Source organism: Pristis pectinata, chromosome 14, assembly GCF_009764475.1.
Source record: "Pristis pectinata isolate sPriPec2 chromosome 14, sPriPec2.1.pri, whole genome shotgun sequence".
NCBI classification, from domain to species: Eukaryota; Metazoa; Chordata; class Chondrichthyes; order Rhinopristiformes; family Pristidae; genus Pristis; species Pristis pectinata.
The window spans coordinates 32,634,474-32,656,943 of NC_067418.1; the positions used below are offsets into that span (position 1 = coordinate 32,634,474).

Here is a 22,470-nt window from a genome sequence, read left to right on the forward strand (position 1 = left end):
CATCTCTATCACTTCTTCTGGCAGCTCGTTCCATATACCCACCACCCTCTGTGTGGAAAAACTTGCCTCTTGGGTACCCTTTCCCCTCTCACCTTATGTCCTCTAGTTTTAGACTCCCATACCCTGAGATAAAAGACAGGAATAATCCAACTTATCGATGCCCCCTCATGATTTTACAAACCTCTATAAGGCCACCTCCTCAGCCTCCTTTGCTCCTGGGAAAACAGTCCCAGCTTATCAAGTTTCTCCTTAGAACTCAAGTCCTCTAGTTCCAGCAACGTCCTTGTGAATCTTTTTCTGCATTCTCCTAGCTTAATCACATCCTTCCTGACAGTACAGTGACCAGAACTAGAGACAGTGTTCCAAGTCTGGTCTCACCAATGCCTTGTATAGCTGACGTCCCATCTCTTGTTCTCAGTGTCTCATCCAATGAAAGCAAGTGTGCCATACGCTTTCTCACCACTTTGTCTACTTTGTACTTCAGGGAACCATGTACCTGTATCCCTAGGCGTCTTTGTTCTACAACACTCCTCAGGGCCTTGTCATTCACCTTGTATGTCCTGCCCTGGTTTAGCTTCCCAAAATGCATCACTTTGCACTAGTCAGAGTTAACTTTCCATCTACCATTCCTCAGCCTACTTACCCAATTGATCTATATCCTGCTGTAACCTTACACAACCGCCTTCACTGTCCATTATACCACCAATTTTGGTGTTTTCTGCAAAATTAGTAATTCTGCCACCTACATTCTCATCCAAATCATTAATATATATGACAAACAACAAAGGATTCAACACTAATGCCTGTGGCACACCACTGGTCATAGGCCTTCAACCCAAAAAGCACCATCCTCTGCCTTCTTCCACCAGACCAATGTTGTAACCAATTTGCTAACTCACCCTGGATCCCATGTGTTCACTAACTCGTGTCTTCTGGACCAGCCGACCATGCAGGGCTTGTCAAACGTCTTGCTAAAGTCCATGTAGACAGTGTCTGTTGCCCTGCCCTCATTAATACCCTTGGTCACCTCTTCAAAAAAATCTCAATCAAATTTGTGAGATGTGATTTTCCCATGCATAAAGCCATGCTGACTATCCCTAATCAGTCTTTGCTTTTCCAAAAGCAAATACATCCTGTCCCTCCCTTTCGATAACTATCTCACTACTGGTGTAAGGCTCACTGGTCTGTAGTTCGCTGGCTTATCCCTGCTTCCCTTCTCAAATAAAGGCACATCAGTTATCCTCCAGTCTTCTAGTACCTCACAAAGGTACAAGAATCTCTGGTAGGGCCAGCAATCCATTCTCTTGCTCCCCATAACACCCTAGAATACACCTGGTCAGGCCCCATTAATTTATTCCACATTTATGCATTTCAAGATCTCCAATGCCTCCTCCTTTGAGGGTCAAGGTATTTGTAATCGAGGAAGTATGATGTTCCTATAAACCTGCAACACTTATCCTTTTAGGTGGTCTAGTGTGCGATATTGGGAGGTGGTACAATGATGTATTGGCAAATAACTACAACCCATTTTGTTGATGCTACATACTGTAGCCACATTGTGCCAGGGATGGAGGCAGATGAAGGGTGGGTATTGGGTACCAATCAAGTGGGTTGCCTTTGTCCTAAATTAATTCAAGCTTGGAGTATGTTGTTGGAACTGCACTCGTGCAGATACACTCCTGATTTATGCCTTGGAGATGATGGAAAGGCCTTTGGAGAATTGGGTGATGAGTCATTTTCCATGAGATATTTGACCTCTGAACTGCTTATAAAGCTGTGGGTATTTATGTGGCTAGTCCAGTTAAATTTTTGATCAATGCAAAGGTGGTGGTGATGGGGGGGACCTGGTGATTGTAACGCAGTTGAATGTTGAAGGGATTTTTCTTGTTGTGAGATCATCATTGCCTCACACTTGTGGAATGAATATTAATGCTACTCATTGGTCTATGCCCGAATGTTCTCCAGGTCTAGCTGTATGCATGCACAGACTACTATATTATTTGATGAGTTGCAAATGGAATTGAATATTCTGAATTGTGAACAAACAATCCCACTTATGATCTTACAATGGAGAAAAAAATTATTGATGCCATAGTGATGATGGTTGAGTTTAGGACACAGACTTCCTCTCCTTCAGCACTGTCCAGGAGCTGAAATAATTGACCTCAAACAACCATTACCATACTCTGTTAGGCAAGGTATGGCTTCAGCTAGTGTGGAGTTTTCCCATCCACTTCAATTTTGCTAAGACTTCTCAAAACATTGTCATAATGTTAATAATGATCATACGCACCTCACTTCTGGAGCTGTTTTGTCACATTTGGACTACAGTTGTCATGAAGGATGAATTGATTGATCCTGGCAAAACCCAAGCAGACCAATAGTGGGTACATTATTGGTGTGGAAGTGTGCTTGATAACACTTTCCATTACTCTGTAGATTATGATTTCAGTGTTAGATTAATCCTTGCCCAATTAGGATAATGCAAGAAGGATCGAACTCTGTGCTGCCTGCTAATTTGAATGACTTCAGCAGTGAACCAATCCTAATAATGTTGCTCAGTATATGACCAATATCCTGCATGGCGAGCATGAATTTGCCAGCTTTTGGTGCTAAAGGCTACACCAAAAATAAATTATGTTTTAAACCCCAGGATCTCTTGCATTAGGTCTGCCAATTTTAGGCAAACTACACGGGGGGAGGGGGGATAAAACAAAACAGCACAATTGAGCATAAAGACCAGGTTCATGATGTGAAAACTAAGGATTGTGCATGTTCTTGGCAAAGATTTATCAAATAAAGTAGTGATATGTTTATTTAGTTTCATTTTACCATTTGATAGCAAGTATATATTTAATGTTATTATACTATCTCATACCAACATGCAGCCAATATTTTTTGCAACTAATCGTATATTTTGTCAGTGGAACAGGGTGTAGCTCTGCAGACAGCAGATGGCAGCATTTGTGTTCTAATAATTTGAATGCACATGTTTGGTCATCTTTATAAACTTTCATACATGCAGTGAGCACAATGGGCTGGATCATCCTGCACCTGGCACGGTGCCTCAACTTGTCCTCAGTGCCAGACCTGGATGGCACTGACTTGTGTTTGAAAACTGAGGACCAGCCAAGCTGACACTGCACACCCGAGAGTCATTTGAGGTGACTAACCTCAGGTGGCATTTCTTGAGGCTCCCCATCCGAAATGATCTGATAGTCTTTAGATATCCAAAGGCATTTATAAACGGTTCAAATAGACTTCTCTACAATTTTTAATAATTGTAAAAAAAAAATTAAAAATTAATAAAACCTTAAATTATAGGAAATTAATTGAAAACATTTAAGATCAAGTAAAAGAAGTAAACCATACTGGCTAAAGGTAAGTACGATCTGGTCATTCACTAGGATGGGTTTTTTAATTAGGTGTCACTTAAGCGATTGAACTGGTATGTTCCTCCTGTGGTTTTGTTTACTGGAAAAGATTTGAACACTTAGAATAACAAACTCTTAAGAATGAGTTTTTCTCATCTTACCTCTGTTTACATATCAGTTTAAAAGCCTGCATTTTCTCAAATGAACAAACTTGGTTTCAAAACACAATAAACCGATATAAAAGAACATCCAGTAATGTCATTGTGATTTGTCATTGAATGTTAGATTGATGTGAGTAAGCCTGATATTTACTTTCCCTTCCTCCTCCCTATGGAAATATTTGGTAACACAGTACAACAATAGAGCTGAGATGGGGAGTGAGGGCCAATGCATTTGTAATCCCCAAAACTTTTTGTTTTAATCTTCAGTCATGATCTTAAGCAAATGTACTAACTGCTTGAGTCAATATCCAGGTTCCTTACGTGAAAACGTGTTGATTCTTTTTTGCAGTCCAGCATTAGGAACATAAGAAATAAAAGCTAGTGCACATGTGGCCATTTGAGTCTGCTCTGCCATTCAATAGATCACACCAAACCTACAAGGTTCACTTTCCCACTCGATCTCCGTATCCTTTGATTCGATCTTGATCTGGTACATAATCATTGCTTGAGCATCTTGTGTAGACAATTCCAAAGATTTATAAATAAAGACATTTTCCTTTATTTCAGTCCTAATTGCATGATTCCTTATCCTGGGATAATGTCTCCTAGTTCTAGAATCTACAGCTGAAGCCACCCAGCATCAATCCTGTAAATCCCTTTCAGAACCCAATAGGTTTCAATGAGATCACCTCTCATTTTTCCAATGAATATAAGTCAACCTGGCTCAAAGCCTCCTCAAGGGACAACCGCCACATCTCAGGAATCAATCTGGGATTTTTCTTTGGTGTATTTGAGTTCAGGAATTTTGCCAGCTAAAAATTTTAGCTAGTCTTCTTGGAAGTTCTGTGAGGCAGTTCTCGATTTTTAAGCATTAAAGTAATTGATTGATAATACAAGTTACAGGTTCCAAGCTGATGGATGCTGCAATTTTAACAGCTCTCCCAATAATCAAACCCTTGTACCATTCAGCTGACTTCCATCCTTCAAAGGTGTTGCAGATTGAGAGAGGAGACCTTCCCAAATTATGACAAAATGGTTCTCAGAGTTGGTTCATCCTGCCTTCCAGCTGAAAGACACCCAAATGAAAAGTTAAGATCCATGTATTTTGTTCAGTTGGACTTGCATGATTGCACCATTACATTTGAAAGGTAACAAAAACTGTTGTGCAAAGTAATGAACAATCATTTCATACGTGTGCTAACATAGAGTTGGGTAGTAAGAAACAAATACTCAGAATGTCACATTGTTTTCTTAAAATATCTAAACAGCAAACCAAGAGTTCTAATGAATTTCATCCACAATTATAACATTTTTATTGTTCAAATAATTATTAATCAGCATACTTCAACATTTGGGGTTTTAAATTTCATAATTCCAGAATTCATGGTCTTAATTTTTATCTGCAAATGGTTGATACCATAATGTTCTGTGGCATTTATATTTTAATGCCTCTTCTGAATTAATAAATGAAGTGCATAAAATGGGCTTAATTATTTTCATGAAGAATATGTAATAAGAGCTGCTTTCCAACAGGTGCTACTCTTTTTCACCGGTGTGATTTCAGATAAATATCTCGACACTCCAGCTGTGGAATCATTTGCTGAACATTAATCCTGAGTTACTGAGTAACAAAATTTAAATCTGATCAGAGTTCATTGAATAAAACCAGAATAATGCATACCTGGAGTTGATTGAGGGCAGATACATGTATAAGAAACTCTTAAAGAAAATATACAGTTAAAATTCATGGAGTTGTTATTTTAAACCATGCTGGTTAGACTTTAACTAGAGTATTTTGTCCTGTTCTGGAAGCCATGTTTTACTGATGCAGAAAAAGATTTAGTTGGTGTCAGTATACAAAGAGCCGGATTAGAATTTTTATACTTGGTGGTTCATCATCTCATCCACCTACCTTTCTGAGAGAAGTAACAATGGGTTAACAAAAATTTACTTTGAATGGTCCTCTACCTGTGCATTTACTATCTGTGAAGTTGGAAATAAATCCTGTTCTGGAAAGGATTAGGGAATCATTGTCTTGGCCATGCAGAACCGGCCAAGCAGTTAAAATCCAATAACTTCTATCATTGCACTCCTTGGGTTACATTATCGCATATTTAAATAGTGGAGTATGTAGGCACACCAATGTAAGATGTTCACACTAATTTTACAAATATTGAGCACAGTAACAAATAATTCACTTTGAGCTGGTTTATGTCAGTGTAATAAAAAAACAAAAATACTGGAAACTCTCAGTAGGTCAGGCGGTACCCGTGGAAAGAGAAACAGTTAATGTTTCAGGTCCGGGAACTTTCATCAGAGGGGTCAGTGTAAGATAAGATATTTAAGATATTTATTAGTCACGTGTACATCAAAACACACAGTGAAATTCGTCTTTTTGCGTTACTGAGAATGTGCTGGGGACAGCCCGCAAGTGTCGCCACTCTTCCGGTGCCAACATAGCATGCCCACAACTCCTAACCTGTACATCTTTAGAAGGTGGGAGGAATCCAGAGCACCTGGAGGAAACCCACGCAGACACGGGGAGAACGTACAAACTCCTTGCAGACAGCGGCAGGAATTGAACCAGGGTCACTGGTGCTGTGACAGCATTACGCTAACCGCTACCATGCTTCACATGGCCCTCCTCCCATTCTAGTTCAAATAGCCTAATCAGCACAACCCTCACTTTTTTTTGTCCTATGTACTTTGGCTTCCTCCTCAAGCATCAATGTTATTTCCCTCACCAACTCCACATTGTGGCAAGTTCTGGTAATGTTTTCCTTTAAATTCTTTTTTAATTGTTAATGATTTCTACATTTCTGACCCTTTTGGTTTAACACCAAACAAATGGAAATACTTTATTTATCCAACCTGTCAAGCATCTTCAAAAACATCCAATACACCTTCATGTTATAGCTGTATGGGACGTTGGTGAGACTGCATCTGGAAGATTGTATGCATTCCTGGTTGCCATACTATAGAAAGGATGTGACTAAGCTAGAGACAGTGCAGATGAGATTCACAAGGATGTTGCCTGGACTGGATAAGCTGGAACTGTTTTACCTGGAGTGAAGAAGACTGAGGGGGTGATCTCATAGAGGTTTACAAAATCATGAGGAGCATAGATAAGGTGGATGGTCACAGTCTTTTTTTCCCAGGGTAGGAGAATCTAAAACTAAAGGCCGTAGGTTTAAGACGAGAGGGGAAAGATTTAAAGGGCATCTGAGAGGCAGGTTTTTCACACAGAACGTGGTGGGTATATGGAACAAGCTGCCAGAGAAGTGGTAGAGGAAGATAAAATTACAACGTTTAAAAGTCCTGATGGAGGGTCACGACTTGAAACGTAGACAATTCCTCCCACCCCCCACAGATGCTGCTCAACCCACTGACTTCCTCCAGCAGTTTATTTTTTACTCCAGATTCCAGCATCTGTAGTCTCTAATAGTGACCCGGGTTCAATTCCCGCCGCCGTCTGTAAGGAGTTTGTACGTTCTCCCCGTGTGTCTGCATGGGTTTTCTCCGGGTGCTCCGGTTTCCTCCCACATTCCAAAGACGAACAGGTTCGGAGTTGCGGGCACGTTATGTTGGTGCCGGAAGAGTGGTGAAACTTGCGGGCTGCCCCCAGCACATTCTCAGTGACACAAAGAAAAGATGCATTTCACTGTGTGTTTCCATGTACATGTGACTAATAAATAAATATCTTAATATCTTATCTTGTGTCTCAACATTTAAAAGGCATTTGGACAGGTTCATGGATAGGAAAGGTTGAGAGGGATATGGGCCAAATTCAGACAAATGGGTCCAGCTCAGGAGACACCTTGGTTGGCTGAAGTTGGGCTGAAGGACCTGTTTCCGTGCTGTATGACTCTACGATTCTGAGATTGCCAGTCGAAAGGGAAGATTAGTGTCGAGACAGCTCAGGGCTAATTTAATAGTGAAAAGGCAACAATGAACAACTGAAGGGCATGTGCTGAAATACAGACATAGAACTAACTAAATATTAACCAAAAAGTAGAACCAAACGATATGGAAGCACAATGCAACAAAGCAATTTAGGACTGTGAAGTGAAAGAGTAAAATGTTAAAAATATAAAATTGAAATGTCTATTTTTGTGAATGTGAATGACAACAGAGAGGCTCCAGACAGTCTGACTTCTGGATTTTCCTCTGCAGGGTAGACTCCTGTCCACATCAAACGACTACTTACTTCTTGTTGTTTTGAACCATACCCGGAAATATGAGCATACTTCTGTGCATGAATACAGAATGCATAATGGATGTTTTTTCAGATTTTTCATGTGTTTTGCATGTAATACTTGCGTAAAGGGACTCCTAAATGAAATATATGTTTGTTGTATTTGTACAGATGCAAAGATTTTGTCTCCAGCTCATTCTACCTGTGAGTGGCAGTATGAGACTTGTGCCAGCCCTTGCATCAGAACATGCAGAGATCCTACAGGCAACATTTGTCAAGCTCTACCAAGGTATATGTGGAGAAATAGAACATAAATCTCTACTGCCTTTCTAGACTCTAGATAAATGAAGATACAATATTTCATTGACAATTATAAAGCGTGAATAATTGATTTTTTTCAACAACATTTTTTTTTCTACCTTGAATTTTGTTGCTAAATTTATAGAAGACTGATAGTATGTGATGAAATGTGATGTGGGAGGGAGGGTAAGCAGACCATCATCTTAAATGATCTCTGTCCTGCTGCTGTCCACAGACTCAGAGGGAGCTGCATCAATAATTGCTAACACTTTCTTTTTCAGGCTGATGAGCCAGTAAACGTGGGCTTAGCCCTGCTGGCCGTGTGCTGCTGCTGGTACTAATTACATGTTATTATCCTCCTGCAAGAGAAAGGAACACACCAGTGCTAGACTTTTGTTGTGTGATTGGGTGATGGTTTTGACTGTTGGCAGTATGAGAAAACTGAGCAATGCAAATATGAGGTTTATAATCATATTGGATGTGTGAACATCTGATGAAGCATATGAATATTAGATTGGTGTCAAAGATTGTTGAAGAAAATAATAAAAGCTGCAGGTCATAGGAATATGAAATAAAAACAGAAAATGCTAGAAATACTCAGTAGGTCAATCAGCATCTAGAAAGAGAAATAGTTAATGTCCGGGACCCTGAGTCTGAAATATTCTGATGAAGGCTCCTGGACTTGACATGTAAACTGTTTTTCTTTCCACAGATGCTGACTGACTTTCTGATTTGTTTCCAGCATTTTCTGTCAAAGATTGTTGTTAGGTGAGCGATGGGGTGGGGGGAGGGATGTCTGAGGCTGGTGGTACAGCTGTTGGAAGATGTTGTATGACAATATCTTTACTGACTAAGGCATCCAGAGCAGTGTCGGATGCGGGGTGCTTGCTCCTGCCCAGACTCTGCCATTGCTTGCTGCAGGTTTCTGAAGACTTTGCATTGCCTTCCATCACCGACTACAAAATATGAGAATGCCAGCTTGGCATTCGGTGCTAGCTAGGTTGAACTGGTCCAAAGCATTCATGGCTTAGTAACTTCTGGACATGCACTAAGAAAATAAATAGTGCAGTTCACACACTGATAATTAGGTAGAAGTATGAATCTTGTGTGCACCTGCAATAAGCCAAAAGGAAACATGTTAACTATGCATTGCAATCCCAGCACACATTTTCCATTCGTTGCTTTAGCCCTTTTCATGCCTCAGTACACTCTCCAAAAGAGATCTATTTGGTTGTCATTGTGTCAGTACAAATAATATAACTTGTGCTAAGGAACATAATTCAGATAGGTGTACTACTGGTATCTTCATTGTTTTTTTACCTCAATATATTGTTTACAAAAGATCAGTCAGACAAATAAGTGGGTTGGTTTTAACATTTTGATGTCAAAGGAGTCATCGCTGCCTTGTATCTATCCACCAAAATCACAGATTTTGTTATCAAGTAAATTTTGCTGTTTGAAGCAGTATGCATATGGACTTTGAACAGATCTGCCCACAGACAAAAACAGTAATGCAAATTACATATTAGTCTGGAAGGTTACCACAACTCGGCTGTAAAACAAAGTGACTCAAGATACACAATTGGCTTGATGGTGGAAAGCAGAGGGTGATGGTGGAATGTAATTTCTTGGACTGGAGGGCTGTTACTAGTGGTGTGCCTCGGGGTCGGTGCTGGGCCCATCGTTGTTTGTCATCTGTGTCAATGATTTAGATAAGAATGTACAAGGTATGGTTAGTAAGTTTGCAGATGACACTAAAATAAGTGGTATACTGGACAATGAAGAAGGTTATCAAAAATTACAGGGGGGATCTTGATCTGCTGAGTAGGTGGGCCAAGTAATGGCAAATGGAGTTTAATTTGGATACGTGCGAGGTGTTGCATTTTGAAAAGTCAAATTCAGGTAGGATTATCACAGTGAACAGCAGGGGCCTGGGGAGTGTTATAGAACAGAGAGACCTTGGAGTACAAGTACATGGTTCCCTGAAAGTGGAGTCATAGGTAGACAGGGTGGTGAAGAAGGTTTTTGGCACACTGGCCTTCATAAGGCAAGGCATTGAGTTTAAAAGTTGGTCAGTCACAGTGCGGTTGTACTGGATGCTGGTGAGGCCGCACTTGGAGTATTTGTTCAGTTTTGGTCGCCCTGCTTTCGGAAAGATATTATTAAACTGGAAAGAATGAAGAAAATATTTAAAAGGATGTTGCTGGGACTAGAGGGACTGAGTTATAGGGAGAGATTGGACAGGGTAGGACTTCATTCCTTGGAGTGTAGGAGACTGAGAGGTGAACTTATAGGGGTGTATAAAGTCATGAGGTGCATTGATTTGTGTGATTCTCTGATTTTTCCCAAGGTTGGGGAATCAAGAACTAGAGGGCAGAGGTTTAAGGTGACTAACTTTGGGGAAAGATTTAATAGAACTTGAGGGGCAACATTTTTCCACAAAGGGTGGTGTGTATCTGGAATGAGCTGCCAGAGGATGTGGTTAAGGAAGGTACAATAACAACTTTTGAAAGAGAGTTGGACAGGTACATGGATTGGAAAGATTTAGAAGGTTAAGGGCCAAACACTGGCAAATGGGACTAGCTTGGATGGGGCATCTTGGTCAGCGTGGACCAGTTGGGCCGAAGGGCCTGTCTCCATGCTGTATAACTCTATGATTCTATGAGAATCTTTGGCTCAAATCTGATGATGTCCATAAAATGATCCAGTTTTCATTACGATGAACTTGTAGATGTACAGAATTAACAATAGTACGCTTAATAATTATGCTAATCTGAAATTCTACAAACAAGGCATTTTTTACATCATTTTATGGTTACAACCCTCAGTTTAAAATAGCTTCAGACCTAAAGACTTGAATCTTTCAGTCTAATTGTTGGGTAAAACATCTGAGCAAAGCCACAGTCATGGAAGTTTCCTGTATTTCACTACACTGTTTATGTCACTGTGACACTATTCAATAAACAAAGTGATATTTCTTGTTTTTCTATGTTATCAAAAAAAATCCATCAACATTAATCTCTGTGTGAGGTCTGTTCTTCAACCTATCATAAAATGATACACAAATCCACAGGCATGCCATGTATGCATGTGCTGTGTCTAAGAATTTAAGTATAAGTTTTTTTTTCAGAAGCAGGCCCCATGGTCCAAATACATCTGTGCACATTCACAACATTTCATTCTCATATCACTATTTCTTTGGCTATTCTGGGCTTGCACTAAGTAATGTAAGCTTTTGACAACTGAGTGGTCATTTTAGCTTTTAATATCCTCAACATGTGTCTCTTGCAATACATCTGCAAAAGTCACTCAGTTTTTATTTCTAAATAAAATAAATTGGTATTAATAAAACAGTAGATTTACACAAAATATTATATGAATTTCAAACAAAATTACTATCATTGTATACATTTTCTCCTGGTTTCTCCCCCTCCCCCTGAGTGAATTTTTCAGATGTATTGCCCTGTGCTGGTGCTTAGTTTCCAGAGTGTAAGCAGCCTCTGTTGCAAATCAACGGCCGTTAATAAATTTACATTTCTCATATGTGAATCTGGAGAGTGTTTTTTAGTTAGTTATTCAACTGTGGAGAAAAGCACAGCTTAGCCCTTTCTGTCCACACCCTATATCCACAAACACACTTTTCATAAACACATTCAGTTCCAATCAGGAACATCAGCTTTATTTTCTCTCCTCTGGCTCAGAATCACTGGGATGAATTTTCCACCTTGACTGCTGGATGAGTGTTGATAGATTGTACATGATTTTACTTGCCTTCACTAGTAGAAGAAGATAATGTAACCATCCAACAGATGCACACTTGCACATTGTTGATTAATCGTTTCAACAACTTCAAAGCTAATATTTATAGGTAACTGAGTTGTATTATTGTCCAAGAATGCCAGATTCAATACCTCGTTGTTGGACTGGTTTATAAATTTAGAAGTAAAGCCGAGTGGCTAAAGCCAGTAGATTAGCCAACTGTAGTTTTGAGACTTACTATGAGTTATCTGGAAAGTAAATCCTGATCTAAATCTGAAAGTAAAACATAATTCACATTCTGCTGAGATACCTCCTGAAGAGTGCTGTACTCACTTTAATAAAGATGAGGGGGAGAAATATAAGGCCACGGAGTTAAATAAGTGGAGATGAATACATTTGTGCACATATCTACAACTGGCAACCAAAAATAAATTTCAAGATATTGAAATGATTTTGCCAAAATGCTCTAGAAGCAGAATTATATGGAGTAAAAATATTATTTTATATTTACCATTACTTAGATATGGGAGATAATTTATCTCCAGTATTTAGGCAGAGAAAATTTTAATGCAAGATTATTGGTGAGAAGATTTAGTTTCACCTCTCCTGCTAGCTTTGGCTCCTTGTAGCATGTCCTGGCCAAAGTCCACCCCTTGTCCCAAGTTGCCATTCCTCTGGGAACATAGGGAATGAGAGCTTTGACCAAGATTGGCTAATCCCAACCTTATTCGTCAACCACAATTCAGCAAATTCACTTGTCATTGCTAAGCTTTGGGGAACCTGGCCATTATTTGGCTTCACTGAGTGTAAGCGAGTGATCCTTTCATTCAAAAAAGCTGGGAACTGTGGACTAGAAAGGGACTTTTTATAATTGATCTGGAGCTTGGAGTCAGAAGTGCAATGTCCAAAATTTGCGAGTAATACAGAGCTAAATTGAAGTGTGAGATGAATATTTACCTATGAAAAATGTTAAATAGTTGATTGAAAGCCAAAGAAGGTCTGGAAGTGGCCATTACAGATCAAAATTAAAATGTTTGAAAAGGAGTCGATCTAGGAGATGTGATTACAATAATTTCAAGCAATTGCAATAATTGTTAGGATATTCTATTGAAGTGAATATTGAGCCAGAATGGATGGGTAATCTTGGCATTTTATGAATCCTTAGTGAGCCCAGCATAATAAAAAGTAAAGTTTTGGTTAAAAATTTGGTTAAAGGATGAAATGATTTTGACAAGAAGCATGGAAAAATAGTGTTCATTCCTTAGCGATTTTACTCATGTTAATATCTATAATTAATCCTGTTTTGGCTGTGGGAAAATTGCAGATGAATTACAGATACAGTGATGAAATAATTTAATGTTCTATTTTATATGAAATAATTTAATGTTCTATTTTATTCTTCAGTGTGGAAGGATGTGTGCCTCGTTGTCCATTGGATATGGTGTTTGATGAAGATACACAGAGATGCGTTTATCTAGAGGACTGTAAGTGATCATCTGACTTTTATTTTCCTGTGCAGAACTAAAGTTGAATTTAGCCATGTAAGGTCATGCTTGGCAAAATGAAAGTAGTTCATGCTTTGGAAATCAATAGCAAAGTAAAACACAGAGAATAGACAATTTTAACTTTGTAAATGAAATGCAGAAGAGAAGGAAATGCTGATTGACCTGTTGTTCCATTCTGTTTTTCATTCTTGAATGTTGTTCATTCTCCATTTTTGAGTTTATCTGTAAATCTTATTTACAGATTAAGTATCTGTTCAATTTGGAAGCTGAAAATATGGTTGAGTTATTTATGCAGTGAGTAGTGATTAAAACTGAATGTTAGTTTACATGTATTCTGAAATCCATACCTGAAAGACCTCATTTTCATTGAAAATGAAATAAAAACAGGTGCTGATGCTGGAAAAGTGAAATAAAAACAGAAAATGCCAGAAACACACATTCAGGATCAGTGTTATAAAAATAGTGGTTCCATTTTCACTGGGACTTTCCAATGCATTGACAGCTTATTGATTCCAAATACTCTTTACTGAACAATTAACATTGACAATGCATTAATTCTGATGTGAAAGCATGGCCTGAGATATAAAGGTTTATTGGACCAGGTTAGACAGATAGATGGTTTTTCTTGTACACAATTTTAAATATTTTAAGTCTGCTAGAGTGAAACCAGAGTTAACATGGATTTAATCTAAGTAGCCTCTTCCTGCACCATCTGTGTTTTAGTCTAAGTTGTATTGTCCTTTTTAGCTATATTAAAAATAACTTTTCTGTGTGGATGCCAGTGTTTGCTTTCACAGAGATCCTACCTAAATAATTTTTGATGTCCAAACTGTCAGCAGTTTTACTGTCCCTCAGTATCTTTGTTTTAAGCAGCATAACCCATATTTAGCTCCCATTTCCTGTTTTTACTTCCTCTTATTAATTAACCTACTTTTTGTATCTTGTGGATAAATGGCCATTACAACTATCTATTTCTTTGGTCTAGCGCTATCTCATTGAAAATGAAATAAAAACAGATGCTGATGCTGGAAAAGTGAAATAAAAGCAGAAAATGCTGGAAACACTCAGCAGGTCAGGTAGTATCTGTTATCCGTGGATGTGGACGATGTAAGGACATAAGAAATAGGAGCAGGTGTAGGCCTTCCAAGCCTGCTTTATCTTTCATCAAGAATATGGCTGCTCTTCCACTTCAGTGCCATTTTGCAGCACCATCCCCATATCCCTTGACACCCTCAATGCCCAAGAAACCTATCGATCTCTGCTTCAATGAACATAATGGCTCAGCTTCCACAGCTGTCTTGGGTAGAGAATTCCAGAGGCTCACCAGTCTCTGGAGAATGTTTTTCCTTAATGCCATGTCCCTTATTGTCAAACTGTGTCACCTGGTTCAGACTCTTCAGTCAAGGGAAACATTGTCCCTGCATCCAGTCTGTCCTTTTAAGACTTTTGTGTTTCAATGAGATCTCCTCCCATTCTGCCAAAGTCTAAAGAATTTTGTCCCAATCTACGAATCTCTCCACACATGGCAAGTCGTCCATTCCTGGAATCAGTCTGGTTTGTCTTCACTGCACACCTTTTGTGGCAAGCAGATTCTATCTTGGGTAATGAAAGCAAAACTTATAATCAATATTCCAGGTGCAGTCCTACCAAGATCCTATACAATTCTGGTAAGACTTCCTCATCCCTATAACCAAAACCCCCTGTATAAAGGCTAACATACCATTTGCTCTCTTGATCAGCTATTGCACTTATCTTCTGGCTTTCACTGAATTGTGTACAAGCCCACCTAGGGTACCCTTCAACATCAATACTACCCAATCCCTCATATTTTTCTATATTTCGTTCCACCTGCCATTTCTTCACCCACAAACTCAGCTTGTGCACATCCCCTTGAAGCCTTTTTACCACCTCCTTCATATTCACAATGCCACCTAGTTAAGTATCATCAGAAAACTTAGAAATATGATATTTGGTTCACCTCAGGCAAATTAATGTGGAATTATAGATTTATACAGCACAGAAACTGCCCACATCCATGCCATATTTGGACCATATCTTTATATTTAATTATCTCTCTAGTTGCCTCTTAAAAACTATAATTTTATCCGATTTCACCACCTCCCATGGCTGTGCATTCCAGATATCAACCGATCTCTGTGTAAAAATAGAAACTTTCTCAAAAGATCCCCTTTCAAACTCCTAACTCTCATTTTAAACCTATGCCTCCTTGTTTTTATACCCCTAACATGAGAAAAAGGTTTTGACTAGCCGCCCTATCTGTGCCTCTCATAATCTTATCTATTTTTAACAAGTCTTCTATCAGCCTCCTCCTCTCCAAGAAAAATGAGCCCAGCCTATCCAAACTGTCCCTGTAGCTAAAGTCCTCAAATCCAGGCAACATCCCGGTGAACGTCCTTTGCGCTCTGTCCAGTGCAGTCACATCCTTCCCATGGAGTGACACATGATATTCCAAGTGCAGACTAATCTGTCATTTGTAAAGTGGCAAAATAACATCCCAATCTTATATTCTGTGTCCTAATCTATGAAGGTAGATATGCCATATGCCTTCTTCACCACCCTATTTACCTGTGTGGCTGCTTTCAGGGAACCATGGACTTGGACACCTATGTCTCTCGTTTCATTAGCATTCCTTAGTGCCCTACCATTTGCTTCATATGTCCTACCCCTATTTGACTTCCCAATGTGCATCACACTTGTTGGAATTAAATTCCATTAGCCAATGGAACTTTCCAGCTGATCTATACCCTGTTAGTAGCCTTGGACAATCTTCCTCATTATCCACAACACCACCAAATTTTCATGTCATTCAGCATTTTTGTTTCCAGCATTTTCTATTTGTTTTTGTTTGAGATTTCCGGCATCAGCTCCTGCTTTTTATTTCATTTCCATTGAGATAACAGAGTTATTCTAACAGCCAGCAAGCTGATTCAGAAGATAAAGCACATGGGATCCATGGAGATTTGGTAGATGGGATTCAAAATTGGCTTGGCCATGAAACCAGAAGGTAGTGGTGGAGGGATGTTATACTGACTGGAGGTCTGTAACTAGTGGTGTTCGGCAAGGATCAGTGCTGGGGCCTCTGTTGTTTGTGATATATTGGATGAAAATGTAGGTGGGCTGATTAGTAAGTTTGCAGACAACACAAAAATTAATGGAGTTATGGATAGGAAAGTTGTCCAAGGATTCAGCAAGATATAGACCAATTGGAAATATGGGCAGAGAAATGGCAGATGGAGTTTAATCTGGAGAAGCTTGAGGTGTTGCACTTCGGGAGGTCAAATGCAAGAGGAAGGTATACAGTAAATGGCAGGACCCTCAGGAGCAGTGATGTACAGAGGGATCTTGTGGTGCCACTCCATTGTTCCCTGAAAGTGGATACACAAGTAGATAGGATGGTTCAAGGAGGCGTACGGTATACTTGCCTTTATTGGTCAGGGGCATTGAGCATAAAAATTGGCAAGTCACGTTGCAGCTGTATAGAACTTTGGTTAGGCCACATTTGGAGTTTTGTCTGCAGCTCTGGTTGCCGCACTACAGGAAGGATTTGGAAGCTTCGGAAAAGTTGCAGATGTAATTCACCAGGATGTTGACTGAATTAGAGAGTATTGGCTAAAATGAAAGGTTGGACAAACTTGGATTATTTTCTCTGGAGTGTCAGAGGCTGAGGGGCGACCTGATAGAAATGTATAAAATTATGAGAAGCCTACAGAGGGTATATAGTTATTCCCAGGGTGGAAATATAAAATATCATACATCATAGCTTTAAGGTGAGAGGGGAAATGCTTAAAGGAGACTCACAAGGCAAGTTTCTCTACCCAGAGTGATAGATACCTGGAATGTGCTGCCAGGGGAAGTGGTGGAAGCAGATACAATGGCAAGGTTTAAGAGGCTTTTGGACAGACACATGAACAGGCTGGGAATAGAGGGATATAGATCATGTGCAGGCACATGTGCAGTTTGAATTGGCATCATGATCAGTACACACATCGTGGGCCAAAAGGCCTGTTCCTGTGCTGTACTTTTCAATGTTCTATCCACTAGGCAAAAGTAATGGACAGTTGTAGTGCTCACTTATCCACAAGATACAAAATGTATCAATTAATAAGAGGAGGTAGAAACACGAAATGGGAGCTAAATACCTGGGATTATGAATGCCTGGGGCCTAAGCATTGATTCCTGCAGTACTCCACAGTCTGCCACCCAGAGAAGGAGCTGCATATTCCTACTCTTTGCTTTTTGTCCAGTAACCAATTCTCACTTCATATCAATACATTACCTCAATTCCAGGTGTTCTAACTTTGTTGTGTGGGACCTTATCAAGAGCCTTCTGGGAATCTAAATTCACCATATCCTCTGTTTCCCCTATTAAGGACTTAAGGACAGCTTCTACCCCACTGTGATAAGACTATTGAACGGTTCCCTTATACAATGAGATGGACTATGACCTCACGATCTACCTTGTTGTGACCTGGCACCTTATTGCACTGTACTTTCTCTGTAGCTGTGACACTTTACTCTGTACTGTTATTGTTTACCTGTACTACATCAATGCACTCTGTACTGACTCAATGTAATTGCACTGTGTGATGAATTGACCTGTACGATTGGTTTGTTAGACAAGCTTTTCACTGTACCTTGGTACAAGTGACAATAATAAACCAATACCAATAAAAATATTGTCAAAGAACTCCAACAGTCAAACGTAATTGTCCTTTCATAAATCCATGTTGATACTGCTCAAGGTTTTCCATTACTACTTTTTTCATTATGGATTCTGGCAGTTTCCTTATCATTATTTTTAGGGTATTAGGTTGATAGTTCCCTGTTTTCTCTCTCCCTCTCTTAGATAGTGAGGTCACACTTACTACTCTCCAATCCACAGAAACAACTCCAGAATCTTGAAAGATGATAACCAGAGCATTCACCATCTCTAATGCCACCTTTTAAAACTCTGGCATGTAGATCATCACGTCCTTGGGATTTGTCAGCTTTCAAGCTCACTAAGTTCTCGTACCATTTTTTGACTGATACTTAGTTACTTCAGTTCCTCATTCCTCTGAGGCCCTTAATTCCCTGATATATGCAGCAGGTTTTTGTGTATCTTCCATGAAGACAGACGCAATGTAATTATTTAATTCCTCTGCCATTTCTTTATTCCCCATTATAAATTCTCCTGCCTTGGCCTGTAAGAGGCCTCTATCTCATGGTTTACAAGCCTCTGAATATTTAAAACTTGGCATATTTTGTCTATAAGAATATTGTGTTCCATTTTAACACTCTTTCGTGATATAAAGGTATCCTTATGCTGCTTAAGCTAAATGTGTGTTTTAACACTGTATTTCCCAAGCAATGCATTATTATTCTTGCTTGAAAGTGATTATAAGTGTTGATCCTTTCAAGGTTAATTATTAATTTGCTACACGACTGATACAGTTCCCTACATTCTAAGAGTCCAAATACCTTTGTATTAAAGCTATAGTTGAAGCATGGTGCCTAACAAACAATGCCCTATTTTTGGTTCAACCTCTAGGAAAAACATTTAGAATGTTTTAATTTAGCCTAGTGAATCAGTGGAGCTCCTCAAGGCAATAATTTAAAAAGAGATAATGTCAATGAAGTTGTTTCTATTTTTACCTGTAAGTCTGCACATTGACTGTAATGCAGCATTGTTTGAGGCAAAATAAGTAAACTTCATTGCAAGTTCAATTTTGTCATTAGAAGGTAGAACCTAAAGATTGGTAGTTATTGTCTCTAGTGTTTTAAATTATGCTCACTTCAGAATTTCTAACTGTAATTAAAAGCAGAATCTTGTTTGCCAAGACTTTATCATTATTTGTTCTTCATAAGTTCAGCAATACAGAGAACATTTCACCCGAATGAAACACTCAGAGTTGGTGAGATGGAAGTAGGGCTTTTGATAGCATGAGATAAGTTATTGGTGTATTGTAACATTTGCTGCAATACCCAACCAACACAGGCTGTATTTATTGAAGTTCTTTTTTTCTCATGCAATTGAAGAGGTAGAAGCCAGGTCCTAATGTTTGTCTATTTCCTTTTTCCTCAATTAGGCATTAGGCCAGCTGTTTATATTCAGCCTTCCAAATCCACAAGTGCATCAGCATCACCAGGAATATTCACTTCTCCAGCCTTTAATGCCTCAGTGAAGCCATTGACTTCCAGTGCGATAGCTGAAATAAGCCAATTTACTAGTTTTCCAATAGCAACAAGTAGTACAAAGACCACTGTTTCCACTTCAACTCCTATGGTAACCCAGCTGTCAACAAGTCTAGCTGTGTTAACTACAAGTACTTCTCCACTTCCATCCTTTACTGGAACAACTACATCAATACAAAAGGTAACATCGAGAACAACACCTACCACACAACGAGGCTTGGTATATTCCACAGAATCTTACACATCACCCCCTTCTACATTAGGCTCATCAGCACGAATAATAACAACCGAAGCAGCAACTTTGCCTGAAATGTCAACATTAATGGAAGCCACAAGTCCAACTGAATTACTAACCAAGCCACATTTTCGATCCACTTCCATTGAAACCAAACATACTGTTACCAGAACAGTACCTTCAACAACTGCTACAGGAATAGCACTGTCATCGACAAGATGGCTAACTACAACTAAAACAATTCCGTCTAAAACAGAATCATTACCCGAGAAGACTTCCTCTTCCACAATTGTAGCATATTCCCCTACAGAGACAAAGTCAATTACCCAAAAAACCTCAGTGCTTCCAACTTCAAGAGGAACAGCAACATATGCCACTTCAAAAGAAATGGAACCAACTGTGCTTCCAACGTTCAGTAAGACAACCACAAAGACCACTCGTTCCAGTTATCCGTTCTTTACAGTGCACCCTTTGTCCACTGGAGCAGTGTCTTTGACAACAGAAAAGGCTCAATCATCAACGCCTGTTGGAGCCTTTAAATTATCAGCATCAACAGAAGGAGCATTGCATCCATCAACTGAAAAATTAACAACCCCTTCAGTAATTTCAATAACAGAATCAAATAAAACCACCACAGCAAGTTCAGCACAACTCAATGCAACAGAAAAGACTACAATTTATCATCTGAGCAAAAGAACTCACTCAACAGCAATTCCACCTGTGATCGATTCAAGTTTAACTACATTACACACAACTTCAAAAGAAGCTGTCCCCACATCAACTACCACAACGTATTCAACACCATCTGCGACAATATCCTCAGAATCAACAGCTCTCAAAACATTTCCAAATAAAACGACGACATCATTTCTTGAACATTCATATCCATCACCATCTACAAAAGGACCAGAAATAGGTTCAACTGTGGACATTTTCAAAATGGTTTCAACTCCCCAGAGCACAGAAATGACCTCTGGTTCAACAACCGAACTACATGCAAGTAGTAAATCAACTTCACCGCAACCAACCACTGCAATGAGATCCACAACTACTCAAAAAACAACCCTTTTGGAAACTTCATCCATTCAGACATTCAGAACTTCTACTACAGCAATCCCAACTTCCATAAAAGTTGTCCCTCTTTCTGTTTCAACAGTTAAAACAACTACTGCAACTGTAATCACTCAGCTTGGAACGACTACAATTTTACCTACATTGCTTACAAGCACCTCAGTAAAGCCCTCAACAGTTGTTTCAGGGCTCACATCTAAAATGACAGACACTGCACATGCAGTAAATGCAACAACACCTGTTTTTTCACTTTCAGCAACAACTACACCAACTTCAGCCAGCAGAACCATCACTGAAAAAGTAACAGCTCCAGCCGTGGATGTAGGTGGAACTAAACCTACAACAGTTTTGTTTAAAACACCATTAGCAACAGAAACATCAACTGTTTCAGTGAATGAAACATCTGTTACATCAGCAGGAGTTATTAAGACAACTATAGCACCTGTTACATCTGCAAGAATTTCTACTGGAACTGAAGGAAAAATAGTACCTTCTCCGCAGCTAACCAGTACTACAGAACCTGTATCTGTGAGTTTGAATGGGACTGTTCCAACTGAGTCCAAAATAACTTCAATTAAATTTGTTCCTTCAACTACACAATCAACAACTACCAGTAGCTCCGAATCACAACCATATACCTTATCCAATGTCACGTCATCTACAATTACTTCTGCTGGTCTATCAGAATCAGTAGCAGGCCCAACAGTATTCTCAGAAGGTGCCTACACGACAGCTCTGACCATCCCACCAACTAGTCATTGCATTGTAAGTAAAATATCAGCAAACCTGTAATCTTCACTGTTAGGTTATGTGGCACTATAAAGCTACTTGCTTTACATTATTCTTTGTGGCAAAAGCAATTGGAAGAGTGACCCAAAAATGGTGGGAGTACTAGGTGGTGGTAAAGAGAACTCTAGTGAGGAATTTCCCAGAACTTCCCCTGAACTGGAATTACAGTTATTGGAATTATTGTAATTCCAGTTCAGAGGTAGTTCCTTGATCGTACTGAAATGCTTTAAAAAAAAAGTCTTTTCCATCACGTCTGCTCCTTCACCGTCACCACCAACATAATGGATAAGACACCTTATCCTCTTCATCACCGATTTTATTGGCTACTTCTACCTCTAATATTGGTCCTATTTCGGCCCAACTCTTAGTTAGAATCTCAAGTGCTCTTGTTACCCAGCAGCAGCCTCTATTCACCTTGAACGCATCCAAAACTTTGATGCCCATAGCCAATTTGCAGCATGTTCCATTTTGCAGTCATTCCTGTGAATGATGACTTTAATTGGCTCATAATCAGACAGCTACTGATTTTTCATCTTTATGTTCAGATCCCTCCATGGCCTTAATCATTCCTTTTTTATGTAACACTCTACTCTTGGACCTCCCAAGATCATAGTGCTCCTTGAATAGTCTCTTTAGCATCCCCAGTTTTTGTTCCTCCACTCTTGGTGACTGTGTCTTCAGCTACCCAGCCCCTAATCTGGGAAATTCCTCACTAGAGCAGCCTTTACCACCATTTATTACTCCCACCATGTTTTTGGCCACTGATTTTAATATGTTACTCAGTGACAAAATTTATTCTGCAATACTTAATTGAGATTTTACTACAGTAAAAGGTATATAAATAATGTTGAACTGACAGACTTCTTGCTCTCACTTAGATGGAGAC

The 22,470-nt window shown here is 39.3% G+C and overlaps 1 protein-coding gene across 1 annotated transcript in view; it reads left to right on the top strand.

Annotated features, from left to right (window-relative positions):
* Positions 1–22,470, top strand: part of LOC127577980 (otogelin-like) — a 190,890-nt gene that overhangs the window by 116,723 nt on the left and 51,697 nt on the right. The window contains exons 31-33 of the mRNA XM_052029688.1: positions 7,902–8,019; positions 13,194–13,273; positions 19,384–21,560. Of these exons, the coding sequence (XP_051885648.1) occupies positions 7,902–8,019; positions 13,194–13,273; positions 19,384–21,560 (2,375 nt within the window). The remainder of the gene's footprint in view (positions 1–7,901; positions 8,020–13,193; positions 13,274–19,383; positions 21,561–22,470) is intronic.